The following is a 17,237-nucleotide window of genomic DNA, read 5'->3' on the forward strand; positions in this document are numbered from 1 at the left end:
CATCTACCGAAGATGAATGCTGCAGTCCAAGCCACCTTGTCATCATATGAACATCCTGCCCCTCCTGTCTCGCTCTCTGTAGGCTATCACCTAGGGGACAGTTTGAGCACCTCCTGTCCAACCTCCAGCCAGACAGAATTAAATAAAGAATTAAAAAAATCAATGAGCCTAATAATTAAACTTTAATGCAGGACATAAAGCAACGCGACACCCTCTAAAAGCTATAGGAAGCCGCCATTACAGCGGTACTTAGCTGAACAAGTGTTTCCCAAAATTACAAACTTCTCTCCGTTGCAACCCACATATTGCTGCTGTCATGACATACATTATGCCTTATACAATTGATTAAAATGTTATAAAAGCAACACGTCAACATGTCAAACAGGCAAGGAACACAGCAGCTTTACTAACCTACTGATAGTAAACATTTTAGTTATTTTTCTTAAGAAAACCATAATGCTCTTGCAGTCTTAAAGATAGGAAATCAATAGTTAAGGCGATCAAAATACACAAGGACCTATGTCATATTACATAACACCAAAATGTCAATATTTTGTATATACTTCCGTGTAATGGTATGCAGGACCAAACAGCCCCAACTTTGCAAGCACATAGGCCATCACAGGATAACACAGACAATATGCTCCTGTGGTTATACTACAGTGTCCAAACAACAAAGGGTTCAGTCAAATAAGTAAATATGTTAAACAAAAAAATGGAAAGATATTCCATACATTTTATACAACAGCATGCACATTAGTTGACAACTAGTATCCCTGCACTTCATATTTGACTAGTGAGACAAATACTTTGGACAGTTTATTAACCTTCAATTACAAATCATTTTACAGTGCTGAAAAATTCCCACAGTCCAGAAACCAGTGTGTGTCAAGCTTAAATGGAGGTTCTGCAGTTTAGAGATTAGAAGCTGGGAATAGATGAAAGGCAAGAAGTTGACCACACTATCCAAAAGATCTTAACAATTTGTGTTGCACAACTTCCTAAAAGATTGTCCACATATTTTGAAATGGGTTACTCAATAAAGTCTGGATAAGAGCCACTGCAGCCACATGTAATAACTCACACTGGGGTAACAATAAATGTAGTGGTTACAGGTCATAGATTGCCTATACATTGCATAAAATGCAACAATAAGTAAGTAGAGGAGTTTCCTCCGGTTTTGGCTAACAAGAAAAATAAAATAAAATAACAGAGATTAATATAATTTAACAGGGCACCACGCAGAGTTAACTGCGAATATTATAGCTTTACCTAAATTTACCTAAAATTGTGTGTGTGTCTGTGGGTAGGTGGGCAGTACGAAAAGAGTACCGTAGCAGTGCTGAGAACATCTGAAAATATTAACATGCTTCAGCTCAACCTTTCAGACCATCTGACAGCATGTTAAAAGTAATGCATTGCCTCCTGACCAACATGAGCTCAAGCACAGCCTGGACTTCAATCAGAGCCAGCATTACCTGAAGTAAACTGCCATGTCTTTGTTACAAAGATATTTAACTTGTTTAAACAAAAACACACAGCTTTCCCTCCAGAAGCTAGTTGCATTCTCTTGTGATCTTTGTCACTAGTCACGTAATGGAAACAATGCTCACCTTATGAACCGCCTTAACCTTGATTTGACCGAAAAGTGCAATCAAATTAGACATCATGTCTGTCAATCTATACAATAACAGAAATAAATACTATGCAATATACATAACAGTCTTAATATATAGAGCTACACTAAATCTAAAGAGTATACAACAATGCAATAAACATTTAGCAGTTATCACTAAACTAAGTAGTTGTATAATAACCAATATATTTGTAAAAGATCAAGATGTTGATAAAGCAAGAAAAGTGCCATGACATTTAGTTGTGTGTGAGGAGACTGTTAGCTGAAATAAATTGCATCTTCATCTTTACATGACGAGGATTGAGAATGTCATGTCACATTATCCTCATCAGGGTTGGTGTTTAAAAAGTGGATTTAAATTAATTAGCCTCATCAAACAGAGAGAAGTCTGTTTTTCACATTTATTAATCCTGCATACATTATAGGGTACTAATTTTAGATACATACTGCTTAGTAGACTCTAATGCGTGTATATGCACTTGCAAACACTGCATGTGGAAAGAAAAGTTCTGAAACAATACTGCAGGAAGCCAAAGTAAACCGCATACAGCCATGTGAAAAAGTAAGTACACCCCCCATGCATGAACATTTTTGAAATATTAAACATACAGTTTTTGGACATGTAGACTTAAATTTGATTTTCATACAGGGCCTACAGATTTAAAGGTAAATTAATTGATCAAATTATACATACAATTGACTTAAAGTCAAAAGTTTACTATAAATCAGAAAAATTAGTAGACCTTTTTCTAGGAGGCAATACCATGTTCTGAGGCCAGGGTGTACTATTTCCACAGAAGAATATTTGTTGTTGATGAAATCATTAAAAAGGCCAATTGTTGTTGTGTTGTTCTTACTTTATATATTTTGTCCTCCACATTTCTAAATATTTTGAATAACTCAATTCCATCAGACATACATACTTACCTTTTATCACATGTACTGCTCCTATAAAGCTAGTGTGTACAATGCAAAATGGTCCTGAAATCAGCTGCAAAAGCAACAAGTAAAGCAATCTTTTAGCACCTGACTGTGTATAGGCTGTGACTGCAGAAAATGATATAAGAGTAGCGCAAATCTCTGAAAAGGGCATTTCTTCATTTCTTCTCTCTCTGATTCTACATCCTCTATTTTACTCACTATAAAACACATTTAACAAGTTTTCCCGAACAGCAACCTCGGAAATGTCACTACTAATCATTAACACACACATATGCCACGTCAAAGACAAATGAGATGAATATATATGTCAACCAAATGTGAATTATTTCTGTCATCAACTGGCACAAGGTCAGAGAGAGAGCTGACATTGCAAACAGTCTTACATATAGCAAAAGAAAGGGTCAGAGCATAATCCAAACCGTCACTGTATTTCAGCTTGTAGGAAGTAAGATCAGCAAGACCGGACCATTTTACCATGTCCTTCATTCACACTCATCCTTGGTGCTATGCCTCAAGAACCAGCACTTCCTATATTTTAACAGTAGAGGGCAGCCAAGGACAACTTAATAGCCAAGCTGCCCCTAAACTGCAAACACAATCCAACCGCTGCCAAATGCCAAGTACAGATCCTTACCAGCATTGACGATGGCATCCACCTCCAAGATGGTGATATCTCCTTTGTAGAGAGATACTTTATCACTTGGTCCCCCTCCACTTGTCAGCTCCTGCCCTTCCTCGTTGTCATTGGCTGAAAAAAAAAATTAAACTTGCATTCATTAAAGAAAATGCACTGATGTTGGTTAATAAAAACACAATTATTTTTCTCTGAATAGACACATGTATGGTTCTCAAATGTGCTTGAAAAGATGATCTTCAGGTTAAAGGTGAAGTAAGCGGTTTATTTATATTAATAAAAGTGTTAAATCGCTCTTTATTCATACAGTAATCACTTACACGATGTGCGCGTTTCATAAAGCCAATCTCTTAGTCAGCTGCTCTGCATGTAATATGCAATTAAACATTATGTAATATCCCAAAATTTTATCCAATCACAAGAGAGAACGCTACAAACCGACACCCGTCCGCACCCGTCTCACTCATGGCCTCACTGCCGGTGCACGCCAGAGCAACACATGGGTGAATGTTTATGCGCCTACAATGGCGGAGCAGGTAAAAATCCCTTAGTGTACTATCAATACTCCAGATTGTGTTTTAAATGGACACTGTGAATTTGAATTCCGAATGTGTGTGTTCTTTTGTAAACCTGTAAAGAAAATTCTAACTGTGAGTATGTACTCCAAGAGTTGAGCCAAAATGACAATAAACTGAACTGTTAATCAACAGCTCTACTCCATACTGGTTCTTAACGAAAATGCATGAGCCCTTCAAACGGTAATAAAATTGTATTTTTCCTTTTTTATTTTATTGCAGGGAAAAATTCCACTGCCGGTTTTGTGCATATCACCAAACACTCTTAACCAAGTTGCAATGCTACCATAAAATACTATATACAGTACACTCACCGGCCACTTTATTAGGTACAGCAGTTAAATTTCTTCTTAACAGATATAACTATTCAGCCAATCACATGGCAGAATGCATTTAGGCATGTATACCTGGACAGGACAACTTATTGAAGTTAAAACCGAGCAAAAGAATGGGGAAGAAAGGGGGTTTCTTGACGTCTACATGCCTAAATGCATTGATTTTTTGCCATTGATTGGCTGATTAACGATTTGTTTTTATAAGCCATTGAACAGATGTACCTAATAAAGTGGCCGGTGAGTGTATATTTTAAAGCTTTCGTCAGCTTTTTGTCAGCATACATCCTCTAAAGTTCTCTTTACTTTCTAAACATGACCTACCTGTAGCATTAGGTACAGACTGGAGTACTAATGTTTCATTTTGAACCAACTACTCTAGTAACTTCATGTCAGTCTTTCAATATGTGCTCTTATTAGTAACCTAAACGTAACCAAACCTATCTTTTAAATGATGGCATTGAAACATGATTTGAAAAAGGCAGACGTACAAATTCAGCAAAATCATATGCAAAAACATGCTGCGATTTGAAATGTTCAATCTAAATGAGGTTTGCTTACAAGCCACAATTAGAATGGTTGTTCTTCAGGTGGATATTGAGAAATGTATAAATTAATTTTCACTATGTATGGTGGGTAACCCATGAAACAATTTGCGTGAAAACTCAAATTATTTTTGAAACTAACCTTTCCCAAAAAACTTTAACCTAATAAGTCATGAGTCTTCACTGGTCTGTGTTTGTCTGACTATTCCAAAAATAGGTTACAGTTACTGAGCTTTACTTATCAAGTGGGTAATTGCGTTTTTTTATCCAGTTTTGTCACTGTGATTATTTGTTACATTTACCTTTTCTTTTAATTTAACTTTGGATGTGCAAGGTTAAAGCTATGTTCTTCAATAAGTAAGAAAACAACAGTAAAGAACAAGACAAGATTGTGGTATTGTTTTACAAACATTATCGAATCCCCTATTTCCAATCATCCAAATCATATCATATTTATTTTAATTATGAAAGTTGACTATAATACCACAAGGAACACTTCTGTGTCGAAACATTTACAACACTGTGTTTTTACGATCTTAACATAGGCATTGCTTCCTGGTTAAAATATACTGTTTTTGTATCTTGTCTATCAAGTTACATATCGGCAAAAATATTTTGAAGGGAATTTTATATATTGTACTGTATCATCTGAATGTTTGATAAAATACACCATTATGTAGTTGCATGTTAAGGAATGACAAATATCATGCAAGCACTAGCATAGAAATACAGTATGTCCAGTATGTGCTGTCTCTACCTTTCCATCAAAATGATAGGCAAAATATGTAGGATAACATTGTAAAGTAGACACTAGAATTATTGAATAATGATTTTCAGGTGGGCTGTGTAAACACTGCTAAATCATGCCAGTTTAGCCATACTTTACAAACATTTCAAAAGACATTCAACATCCCAAACAATAAGCCGTATCCCTTACGTTTATTTTCCTCTCTCCAAGTTGGAATCTTTTCCAGAGATATAAAATCTTGACGACGATACTCCTTGCGTCTCTCATCCCGATCTATAGGGAGCAGTCTCTCTGTGGGAGAAAGGAACCATACATTTAAGACTGAATAAAGTGTGTAGAGCTTCATAAAGAATACAATGGATAACAAAGAATGACAGAACAAGTGTAACATAGTAAGGGCTGTTTGTCAGCAGTTAGATTGGGTCAGCCTCGGATCACAGGGTTTGATCCCAAGCTGTCAAATGGTCGGTCAGCATCTTGGATGGTAGCCTGGGTGTCTGTGTCTGTGTGTCTGTGTGTGTGTGTGTGTGTGTGTGTGTGTGTGTGTGTGTGTGTGTGTGTGTGTGTAAACATTGTACATACAACATAATGTAGGATTTGTTTCTTTTCTTAATGTAACATTAAACTCCCTCCCAGTATCCTTCCTTTACTTTAACTCACTGCTCCATCTCAACTCATCCCTGCCTCTTAAAATGACTTTAAAAAAGTAATCCTTAATTATGAGAATTTTTAATACTGGGAGTTATTAAATATTGCTTGCAGGGTCAAAGTTCAGGACCAGTAATAAAAGCACTCCTGGAGCTGGTAGGGATTCTGAGACTGGCTCAAACACACTTCAGTAGGGTAGCTTTTCAGTGTTTACCGTGAAAGACGTTTGGACACAAAGTGATTGAATGGCTGTATACCCCATTTATAAACATCAGTGCTTTTGAGCCATGTGCCATGGAGAGACCCAAAACAATGCAGGTTCTCATTCCAATTAAACACTTTGCCACCAGTTGATTTCTCCAATTAGTTCTTATTTGGTTGTGGGTATGTTAATTAGTGCAACTGGTTGTTGAGGCGATTGGCTGGAATGAAAATGTGCATATGGTTGTGCTCCGTAGCTTTGAGCTCCACTGTCACTTTCTTAACTAAGCTTCATTACAGTCTATTGTGATATTATTGTATTATTAATATTAGTTAACTAAAAAGTAAGTTGCAACTGGTGTAAATGAAGACACTCACTTTGTCATTACAACCTTCATTAGCTACTCATAAATCATATCTATCTCAGCTGTGTGCAAGAAGTGTGAGTACTTTTTTATTCATTTGTTTCCAACATAAATTGGTTGGCATTAGTACATTGTACGTTAACCTTTGTACAGATGTATCCCTCATGTGTCCTCACAGCTTGTGCCCTTATGTTCATCGCCACTGAGTGCAAAAGAGCCTCAACTCAGCATCGTTTCCCAGACAGCACTGGGCTATTCTATAAAAAACAAGCTCCTAATTATGTCCTTAGCTGTAAATTATTCGCCAAATAAATACCCTTGGGCACACAGTGTGGACTTTGGTTAATTAAAACAACCCCTCTGTAAGACAACTAGATGTGATATGACCCTACACAAAAGCAAAATAGCAGTTGACAATGGCAGTTGACTATATTAGGATCTTTTTACAATAAAATGTCAAGACTTTGATGCTCAGATGATAGCAATGCCCTACATCATAGGAACTTGTATGTCTTTATAAAAAGGGACAGGGCATTAGGGGCAGTCTATATTTAAAAAAGAAATATAAGGATTCTTAAGTCATCTTTTGGCACCATTTCAAAGGCTTACATTAAAAAGGTATTTCTGCAGTGGGAGATATGATATCGGTTAAGTCCCTTATGTATTTTCTCTCCCTCTTGCCCACTCCTGTCATTCCCAAGGCTGCTTTTATACTACATGGGTGAATAAACTACTGGACTGCATCCAATTCTCCTGGCTTACGCTCGTCGCTATCTAGTGAGATTTTTACTCCGCCTCACTCCTCTTGCCGAAAAAGGGCATCGATGTGACGTCGGGGTGAGGGAGAAACGCCCATCTAGCTGACGTATACCTCCGAGGCGAAGTGAGGGACAACGGGCGGATCGCTGTCCCTCAAGAGATCGCGCCCCTAATTATTCATACATTTTAACCTCCAAAAGAATAAAAACTAGCCTGCAAGAAAATAATTCACGCCCCTCAGTGTTGTTATGGAGATATGACCTAAACTTACAGACTAGAATGGTTTTGTGGATCAGCCCGTAAATACGTTTGATAAGACTGTGAAAACGGCCTGTGAGTAAACGAAAAATTGCTCACTTTTGGTACCACCCCAAGTGGCCACCAGAAGGTACTGCAATGTGTGTCACTTCCTCATTGGATGCTGGTAGAAATCGCTGTGGTTGGGGCTTGGTAAAAGCATAACTTAAACTAATGTACATTTGTTGTTACTAAACAACATCTAGCCTACAGACCAGTCAAAATAATATTTAAAAAAATAATCACGTTAAATTATTTCTTTCCCTTTTGGACTAAACTCTTGATCTATTTATAAAGCCATTTGAGCAAGAAGGGGTACATGCTCAGAATATGAAATCTGATTTACTTTGATCTTCAGTCCATGCTGCTACCTGCTCCAACCTTAAAAAGGCAGGCTGAGATGTAAGGTGCACTATGCAGTTTATGGAAAGGGGGGGGGGGATTGTTTACATTTGCAGTGCACAGTTAGTTAACAAAACATACTTACTATTATGTAATTCTTAGTATTGAATAATTGTATCATCATAAATAAAAACAAAAAAAATGTAAGGCACCTAGAACCAAGCGTAGGACAAGAATATGTTTTTCAACAAAACTGCGGGCCCTGCTGCTGTAAACAACAGCAGTGAATCAGTAACTTTTCAGGTAGCTTTCTAACATCAAACAGTATTCCATGGATCCTTAAATTAACACCCCTAAACAAGTATTTGACAAAAACAAACAAAAAAAACATACACTCCAAATATCTAAACAGGCTTGATGACAAAACACACACGAATGGATATCTCACAAGAAAAGCCAACAACCATTAGCCTACATTTAAATGAATAGCATGCCCAAAAACGTCAACAGTGATTACAAGCAATATCCTTGTTGCCATCATCAATAGAAGTCCACAGCCTTGCTAGAAATTTGTCGTAGACTAGTTCGCTTCTACCAATGTTATATGATGAGGAATACAGTTTAGCAGCTACAACACTGCTTCTAAGTACTCAATAACAAAAAAGTTGTATGCCTGGGCGGCCCAGGCCGGGCCATATACACCTCTTTTTAAACACACATTTTGACATTGAATATTTAAAATTAGGTATGTAATTATCCCCATTTTGTGGCCATTCAATCTATTTAGCCTATTGTAAATCACGTATAAAAGGTAGGCCTATATTATTCAATAAAGTTTAATAGTAGGCATAGGCTAAAATTCCTGGCTGAATGATGGTTGAATTCCATTGTTCCGTTTCCTTATTCCAAGATACAAAAAGGATAAGGTGGCCTAAACGGAATGCAGCCCTCACTGATTGATTATTGTGATTAATTGCACCTGCGTTGCACCTGCTATGAAAAGTGAACCCGTATACTAGCCTATGTAAAAGCTCTGCTGTGTCATTTTAGGTTCATATGCAGTTTTCTTTGCACAACAGGTCTATCCTGTAGTAGGCTACCTATCTCAAACTTAAAGCACTACATGGAAAGGACACGTTTCGGTTTCGTTTCATTCATAGCCCTATTGAAAACAGAGAAACATGTGTTAAAGACTACTCCTTTTTCTCTCGGGGAAAAAAATACAACCGACCACGTTAAAACTATGAGACCCTTTCCTTTGTTTAACTACTGTATGACGGCTGTCTTGTTACAGAATATTGCAGAGAAGGTTGATGGCAACTCGGTGAGCTGCTGCTGGTGTAAGCTATCACACAGGTGGAAGGATAGCTTGGTTAGAAGGACTCGGAACACTTTAATAAAAAGGACTCGAGTATAATTAGAAAGAAGCTTAAATGTAAGCTAATAAGCGGGAAAGAGTAACAGTGTGCACAGTGTTGCTGCGAATGTCAAACATGTATTACGGCAGGCGAACAGAGGCGCAACATCATTCTAACATCTGCACAGTCCCTGTATGGGATAACTGAACAGTCTACATGGACACAGCAGCACAGAGGAGACAGGAGGAGTGGCTGTCAATCTCCTGGCATGGTAAGAATTAATGCCGTCTACCATGGAGATGATGATAGCTTCTCTAGTCTCCCCCCCAAAAAAAACAAGCCTTACCTTTTTCAGTCCTCCAGTCCTTTTTCTTTTTGCTCATGCTGCCGGAATGATTAGACTTCGAATGGTTGTTTTTTGAGTGTGGCAACCCCAGGCTCACAGTGAATAGTGTTCCGGGGGTGAAAAAAAACTGAAATGTAAAGTGAAACAGCCCCTGGACGGTTGTCTCACCTGTGAAGCTGTCAAAATTTCTATGGACCTCAGTGTGCTCAACCTACCGTGGTTGCGCCGTAAATTATGTGTACGAGTCCTGGCCACGCGATTGGGTGTCGAGAACAGGGAAGTGGGCGCGCCATTGGTCTGAGCGACGTGTCAATCAAACAAGGTCCGGTGCACTGGGGAGACAGGGTAGGTTGCTTTACGGCGGTTCATCCTCCTGGCGTGGTGGTGGGAGGATGGGGAGGATAGCAACGCCGGGTCGGATGTAAACTGCAGGGGACAAGCGTCTGCCTCGAGTCACTGCAAGTAAACCTTAGGAAAGGGTTAGTTTTTCAATATTATGCGCTAGAGATTTTGATCCCATTGCAGAGAAAATCAGATAAGATGCAGGTGCACAGTGATACAATGTAGTGGATTTGTAGCATACTCTAAATGCAATAATAAACAACCATCTGTAATATCATCTGACTATGTAGCCCATCATTAGATTTAATGTGTTTTGTAAAATAAAAAAAGTAAAAAATAAAATAAAAACCTGGAGAAATGGAACACTTATCCAATAAATATTGTGGTCATGAATGTGAAATGATCATACAACCAAACTAAGTGGAATTAGTTGCATGCTATGTCCAGACTTCAGATGTGCTTGCTTTGCTTTGTCTGGTTCTTAACATGGCATGAAAGTATTGTGTGACTTCAATAACTGATACTAATGACACGAATAGACACAGATACATGGTAACCTGCCCCCTTGTTCATGGCAGAGTAGGCCTACAGTATCTCACCAGCAGATAGACCGGCTCAGACCAGTAAAGTCAGGCTGTCATAATGTGAGAGGCTGCTTTCCAGAGACCACCGTCTGTCATCTGTTGTGTTCGCTCTGCTCTGGTCCAGACCCATCTGCTCCCAAAACCGCTGACATTATCTGAGTGTGGAAAATGTATTTGGTCCAAGCTGTCCCCTGACCTAGATCCAGAATATTATAATTTTCTTTTTTAATTTAGGTGTTTTTCAGTGAAATACATTGAGTTGTACAGTCATTACAACTGAATGAAAATGTTTTGCATAAACATTAACAGCAAACTGGCAGTATAGTTTGGAGGCTATTTTGCCTGTTCCATTTGGGCAAATTATATCTAAAACTTTTATTACATTGTGCAAAGGATTTATGTTCCCTGGGACCAAGGTGGCAAAACTCTCTCAGCGTTCACCGGATGTCTCATATTACAGTCAAATTAAAGATCCTTGTCTCATTAAGCTGCTGCCCCCTTTAGGAAATTAAGACAAAGTTATCAGCTCTCTGTCACAGAAATGCATAGTTTGTCCTTACAAAATCTTAATTAATTTCCCTCTCTAACTACCCTAATACGGATCTTACAAAGTATCAGAACAAAGGTGAAGGGCATTGTCTATTTAAAAACAAAGTAATATTTACCAGACTTTTCTAGACAGAGTCCATTATAATGAATATTGCAAATTTAGAAATCCTAATTAAGCCCATATTCAAGCAAAGATCAAATTTGAATATAGTGTCCATTTCAGTTTTCCCTTTGTACTATTTACACCAAACCACTAGATGTCAATCTTGCAACATTATAGGCAGCGGTGCACACAACGTGAATGAGTGTTCAGGAAATTGAGAAATTTTGAAAGAGTGTTATTGTAAAACTAACCCTATACTGATGCTTGTACGAAGTGCAGTGCAGTATTTGAAAGATGCTGTATCCTGTGTATCACTGACCTCTGACCTTTTATTTTGACATTTCAATAAAGCTGTATACATTTCTATTATGCTTAAGAAGTTGAAATTGTGTTGAAACTAACCACTTGTTTACTGAAACACTTAACCATACCATATTTTAAACTATGAGATTAATAAAGCCCCTTCTACAGACCCATAATCCATTCTCACATGTGTTTTCACCTATATTGCCTCAGGAGACCTCCTCTTGGGAGTACATTACAATCTAGGCTTTGTTGACAGCTCCATCACTCCCCTGTAAGTATAATCACACCTTTTAGTGTGTGACATTGTGTTCTTCGTCATTGTACAGCAGGTGTAATATACTTCAGAAAACACAGAGTCCACTGAGCAATGAAAACATTAATCTTGTCTTGCTGTTTTGGTGTATAGTGTATAGACTCTGGAGAAAGATCTGTGTAAGATTGCATAGGCAATTGTTATTGTCATGGTTGCAATACAAGGAGATTAAGCTGGTGGCTGTACCTACAAGTCCCTGGCAAGAACATTGTATCGTCTAATCTGTTGTTGGCCTGATACGTATGTTTTTCATATCCCACTTATAATCATAGCAACGTAATTACAGCAAGCAGTGCAATTATCTACAGAGAAAGGCACACAATTACCCCAAACTTAAAGTTAAGCCCAAGGGCAATAGGAATTACAATTATGGCAATTGCTGTTTATATGTGTTCTTATGTCTATACCCGTAAGCCCTTTGATGGGTTTTTAGTGACTATTTGGTTTGGTACATTTCTGTAAAGGGATTATATCATCATGTCTGTTATCAGTCAATGCACAATGATAAAAAAAAAACGTTGAGTAATTGGTTTGGTTCCACAGTCATAGCTCAGCAGGCCATGTAGACTTAATACTTCTACTCTCCGAGGATCTCCTATTAAACATTGTGCATAAGCCATATTCAACTGTCCCTTTAGGCCTTCAGTGATGGCCTTGAATTATTTCATATTTATATCACAAAGATACCGTGATGAGATCCTGTGGCCCATTGTTGTGCCATACATCCATGAACATCACCTCACGTTTCAGCAAGATAATGCACGGCCCCATGTTGCAAGGATCTGTACACAATTCTTGGAAGCTGAAAATGTCCCAGTTCTTGCATGGCCAGCATACTCACCGGACATGTCACCCATTGAGCATGTTTGAGATGTGCTTGACCGGCGTATACGACAGCGTGCACCACTTCCCACTAATATCCAGCAACTTCGCACAGCCATTGAAGAAGAGTGGACCAACATTCCACAGGCCACAATTGACAATCTGATAAACTCTATGCGAAGGAGATGTGTTGCACTGCATGAGGCAAATGGTGGTCACACCAGATACTGACTGGTTCTGAGTCCCCAGACCCCCAATAAAGCAAAAAAAATGCACATTTCAGAGTGGCCTTTTACTGTCTAAGGCACACCTGTGCACTAATCATGATGTCAGATCAGCATCTTGATGTGGCACACCTGTGAGGTGGGATGGATTATCTCAGCAAAGCAGAAGTGCTCACTATCACACATTTAGACAGATTTGTGAACAATGTTTGAGAGAAATGGTAATATTGTGTATCTGGAATGAATTTTAGATCTTTAAGTCCATCTCATGAAAAATGGGAGCAAAAACAAAAGTGTTGCGTTTATATTTTTGTTGAGTGTAAAATAGGAAATGTATAAGAGAAACATAAGAGTGAAGGGAGCAACCTGAGATCTAAACAAACACAAACGTGGTGCAAAGAAACAGGGCATATTCAAGTTTAAGTGAAGAGATGAGGTGCCCCATATTCATGTAAAATAGAATGCACAATTAAATGTAAGGAAGTAGAATACTGTACATGTAAATACAATAAAATAAATGATAAAAGTAAATGAGTACAGATGTAAATTATGAGGTCATCAGTGGTTAAAATATTCTTTTCAATGTCATGTCTCATAAAATTATAAAAGATTAAAAAGGGTAAAATGTAGACATATATTGTATTGTTTCTAATGTCTTATTGTTTAAAGTGTAAATGACCCCTAGACTGGGTATGAATATTTATTTTTAAAACACCTCTCCTTTGCAATATGACAGCTTTAGGCTGTGCAGGCTTCTGCCCTGTTCCTCAGGCTTACATTTCTAACTTCCTACAGTTTTTCTTGTTCGGCTCTGGCACCCTATTTCGTCATGATTACAAACATGTTTTATCGTACTGTAAATCCTAGTCGCCCTTTAGTCTGTGATTCAACTCTATGAGCAATTTGTCATGAGATGCATTGTGATGTACTGATGTGAATATAGTGGTTTACTGAGTGGTACTGTGTTTAGTCTACATCCTTTGGGGTTGGATTAGAAAAAGCATCACACTGTGAGTATTCTTTTCATGAAGGATTCCTGCGGGTTGTAGCTTTGGCTAAATGTGTTGCAGCAGCTCCCTGTGTTTATTTTACTCTATTTAATAAAGCCCCCATCCAGCATGTCTCTTCACACCAGAGCGTGCCTGCTTTCTGCCTGCTCAAAGCAGCAGGAATTCCTTCTTGATCGCTGGCTGAACTCAAGTTGAATAGATTTAGTGTGGATAGATGTTTAGCATGTTCAGATGTTCAAAGCATACGCGCCAGAGTGAGCCAAAACTGCTTTGGTTTTTATGTTACAACATGTGTCTTTACGGAATAATTCAGGCTCAGGCAATGTTAGCCTGTTGCTCTAGATTTCTTTTACTCTTTAAAGTGTCTAACTATATATTTTTTCTTTTATCAAACAAAAACGTAAACAGAAAAGTGGGGATAACTTATTCCATTGTATTTCAATGTTCATGTTTCAAAGTTGTAAAGTTTTTGTTCCCTTGACCATGCAAGTGCACACAGCACAGCATTACTCATCCAAATGAGCATCCACCGTGTCTGCCAGATGTCAGAGCAGAATACTTTAGCGGAGATAAATTCCACAAGAACAATACTATCACGTTAACTGTATAGTGCTCACTCTCAGTGCAGCTAAACTCCTGAAGATTATCTGTAATTATTTTCCAACCTTAAATCCATGCCACGCGACAATACACCACAACACAATTACCCAATGTTTCATCAGCAGCAATCAGTCCTTTAAAATTTGAATTTTTTTTCTTATAGACTCAATTCAAATAAGGAATGTATTTTCTTGAACTTGCTTAGAAATATCTTGTCAGATAGCGCTCTAAAAATACAATTAGTGTTTTACATTTTAAGTTTGTGAGTAAGGCAATTGTGGTGTAGCTCACTTTGGCTCACAAATAGCCTGAGCATGTGAATTTGATCCAAGATGAAGAAGCAGACAGGGCCTCAAACGAATCATCTGAAACATCAAGAAGTGTCCTCCGATACTTTGATGGCATGTGATATTAAAGCCACCCCCTATATGGGCCAAGCTGGCCCCTCTTCAGCACTCTGGCCCCAGCTCTATATCTCTCTCTCTCTCCATTATTTTACTCAATGGCACCCCTTTTATCTCCATTGGCTCAGGCCCTAAGAAAACAACATTAAACTGTACACTATAACTGAGGAATGTGCTTGTTTTGGTCCACCCTTACAACTTTTGCTTGGACAATAAACAAAAGCTGCCATTTCTGATCAGTGACCATTCAATGATATTTGTATAGCATAGGATTTATATGATCAGGGGTTATGAGCCAGATATAATATATTCTTATGTGAGTTGGTTTCATTTTGTTAGAATTTTTTTTCTAAATGAGGTATAATATAGACCAATAGTAACTCAAATTTTAATAGCATGGGCCTTTTGTTATTACAGCCTCAGAAATTGGAAATATGATAACCTGAAAGTATAGCACAGGGATGTCAGTGATGACACTTTTATTTCTCATGAGGGAGCAATCATCCTAGCATGTGTCCAACAATATTGAGATCTTCTATGTATCATAACATCTGCCGTTCACTTCTTTTTAACAGACACTCACAATAAAACATATCTTCTGTATGCGATCGATAGAGAAAAATGGCTGGACAGTTCTTACTGCGTGTAATGGCAATTGCTGGCTTATAATTTTTTTCTAAACTTTTAGAGCTAATGAGTCACGGAGGCTGTGTATTTGTTTGTGTCTAAAACAATACTGAGTCATTCTCTAAACTCAGAGTAGAACTGAATGTTTTTCTTTGGGGTTTAATTGTCAGCTGCATGACAGGCTCAGCACGACTTTTTCAGAATGACCACATCTTTTGAAAACCACATCCTATTATTTCCCCTATAGGCTGCCTCGCTGCTATTGTTCTGGAAAGGGTAAAGTGATTATTAAGACTTGATTTGCCCCTCAGCACCAAAAAACATCTCTTGATCGAAAGATGGTCGATCTGATTAAAACATTCTCGGTTGTCTAAGCCGAGAGGCAATGTGCAATTTATTCAAAAAGGTAGGCCTACAGCAAAACACTCAGAGAAAAAAACTCTGTCATAACATCAGATGCAGAAATAACATTTGTGTGGTTATTGGAACGGATCATTAACACAGTATGGTGGCAAACAGCTGTTGTTATGTTATCACTGTTGTTTGTGGTGTTTCTTCCTCTTTTCAAACAGCGCGACATTAGAGTTTGGTTAAAAAATACTTTTCAAAATGTTTTCCTTTTATTTCATAGTTTTGGGATGTTGAGAGACAGGAAACAGAAGGAGAGAGAGAGAGAGAAAGAAGAATGCTGTCACGGGTCCCGACCGGCGCTTTCATTGGATGATGCGACAATGTTGTCCCGCCCACCTTCTACGGATACAACTCTGTTCTACAGGTACGAAATACTTTTGCACCAACTATACCACCTGGACGTGGTGCAAATCTACCTGCAAAAAACCCTCTGCTGAGACTTGCAGGAGCAGATTCGAGCAGAGAAAACCCTCAGTTTAGACTTGTAGGAACAGATTCGAGCAGTTGTATCGATGGATTTTTTACTCGCTCATTAAAATGCTGTGCTCAATATAATTTTATTTGTGAGGACATTTTTCACAGATGTGCAACTTCTGATGCGTTAGTTCACATTTGGGTTTACGAATGCACAAATTTTGGGCATGTTCTCACATTATGAAACACGGGTGTGCAAATGTGTTTTGCACCAACTGTGCTGCAATGATTGTAGCAAAAGTGTCAAGCGCATGACTCCTTGAAGTTGCGATGCACATGATAGGATTTGTGCACCCGTAAAAACGATTTGTGAACTCGTAGCCCCTATTTTGTGTCCACAATGGTAGAAAAAATATTTACGACTTCAAATTTACTGTTACACATTTGTGACTTCAGAGTACGCATGCAAAGCAAATATTTACGACTTCAAATCTACTGTTACACATTTGTGACTTCAGTGTACACATTCAAAATCTGCAGTTACATGTGCTAAAGACTTATGCACCACATATACCTTCATAGAGTTCCTGTTGATTTTGGCACAGGACATGCAATTGCATTTATGTGCGCCTTGGGCCAATACATGCTGTCCTAAAATTTCAGGCCTCTAGCCCATGGATTGAAACACGGCGCCCATTCATTCCTATGAAAGCTGCTCATTGGCGCAGAGAAGCAACAAGGAAGCATAATCCGGAAATTCCATGCGGCCCGGAAGCATGACGTAGCAAGGACATAGCTGC

The 17,237-nt window shown here is 38.3% G+C and overlaps 1 protein-coding gene across 5 annotated transcripts in view; it reads right to left on the reverse strand.

Moving 5' to 3' along the window:
- Positions 1-9,913, reverse strand: part of macrod2 (mono-ADP ribosylhydrolase 2) — a 425,756-nt gene extending 415,843 nt beyond the window's left edge. For all 5 annotated transcript variants that reach the window (XM_080036751.1, XM_080036749.1, XM_080036750.1 and 2 more), the window contains exons 1-3: positions 9,729-9,913; positions 5,602-5,703; positions 3,213-3,326 (exon numbers count right to left, since the gene is read on the reverse strand). In XM_080036751.1, coding sequence (XP_079892877.1) covers positions 3,213-3,326; positions 5,602-5,703; positions 9,729-9,765 — 253 coding nt within the window. In that variant the 5' untranslated portion in view covers positions 9,766-9,913. The remainder of the gene's footprint in view (positions 1-3,212; positions 3,327-5,601; positions 5,704-9,728) is intronic.
- Positions 9,914-17,237: the final 7,324 nt, after the last annotated feature.

The sequence above is a fragment of the Ammodytes marinus genome, assembly GCF_949987685.1.
Source record: "Ammodytes marinus genome assembly, chromosome: 11".
In the NCBI taxonomy this organism is placed as follows: Eukaryota; Metazoa; Chordata; class Actinopteri; order Uranoscopiformes; family Ammodytidae; genus Ammodytes; species Ammodytes marinus.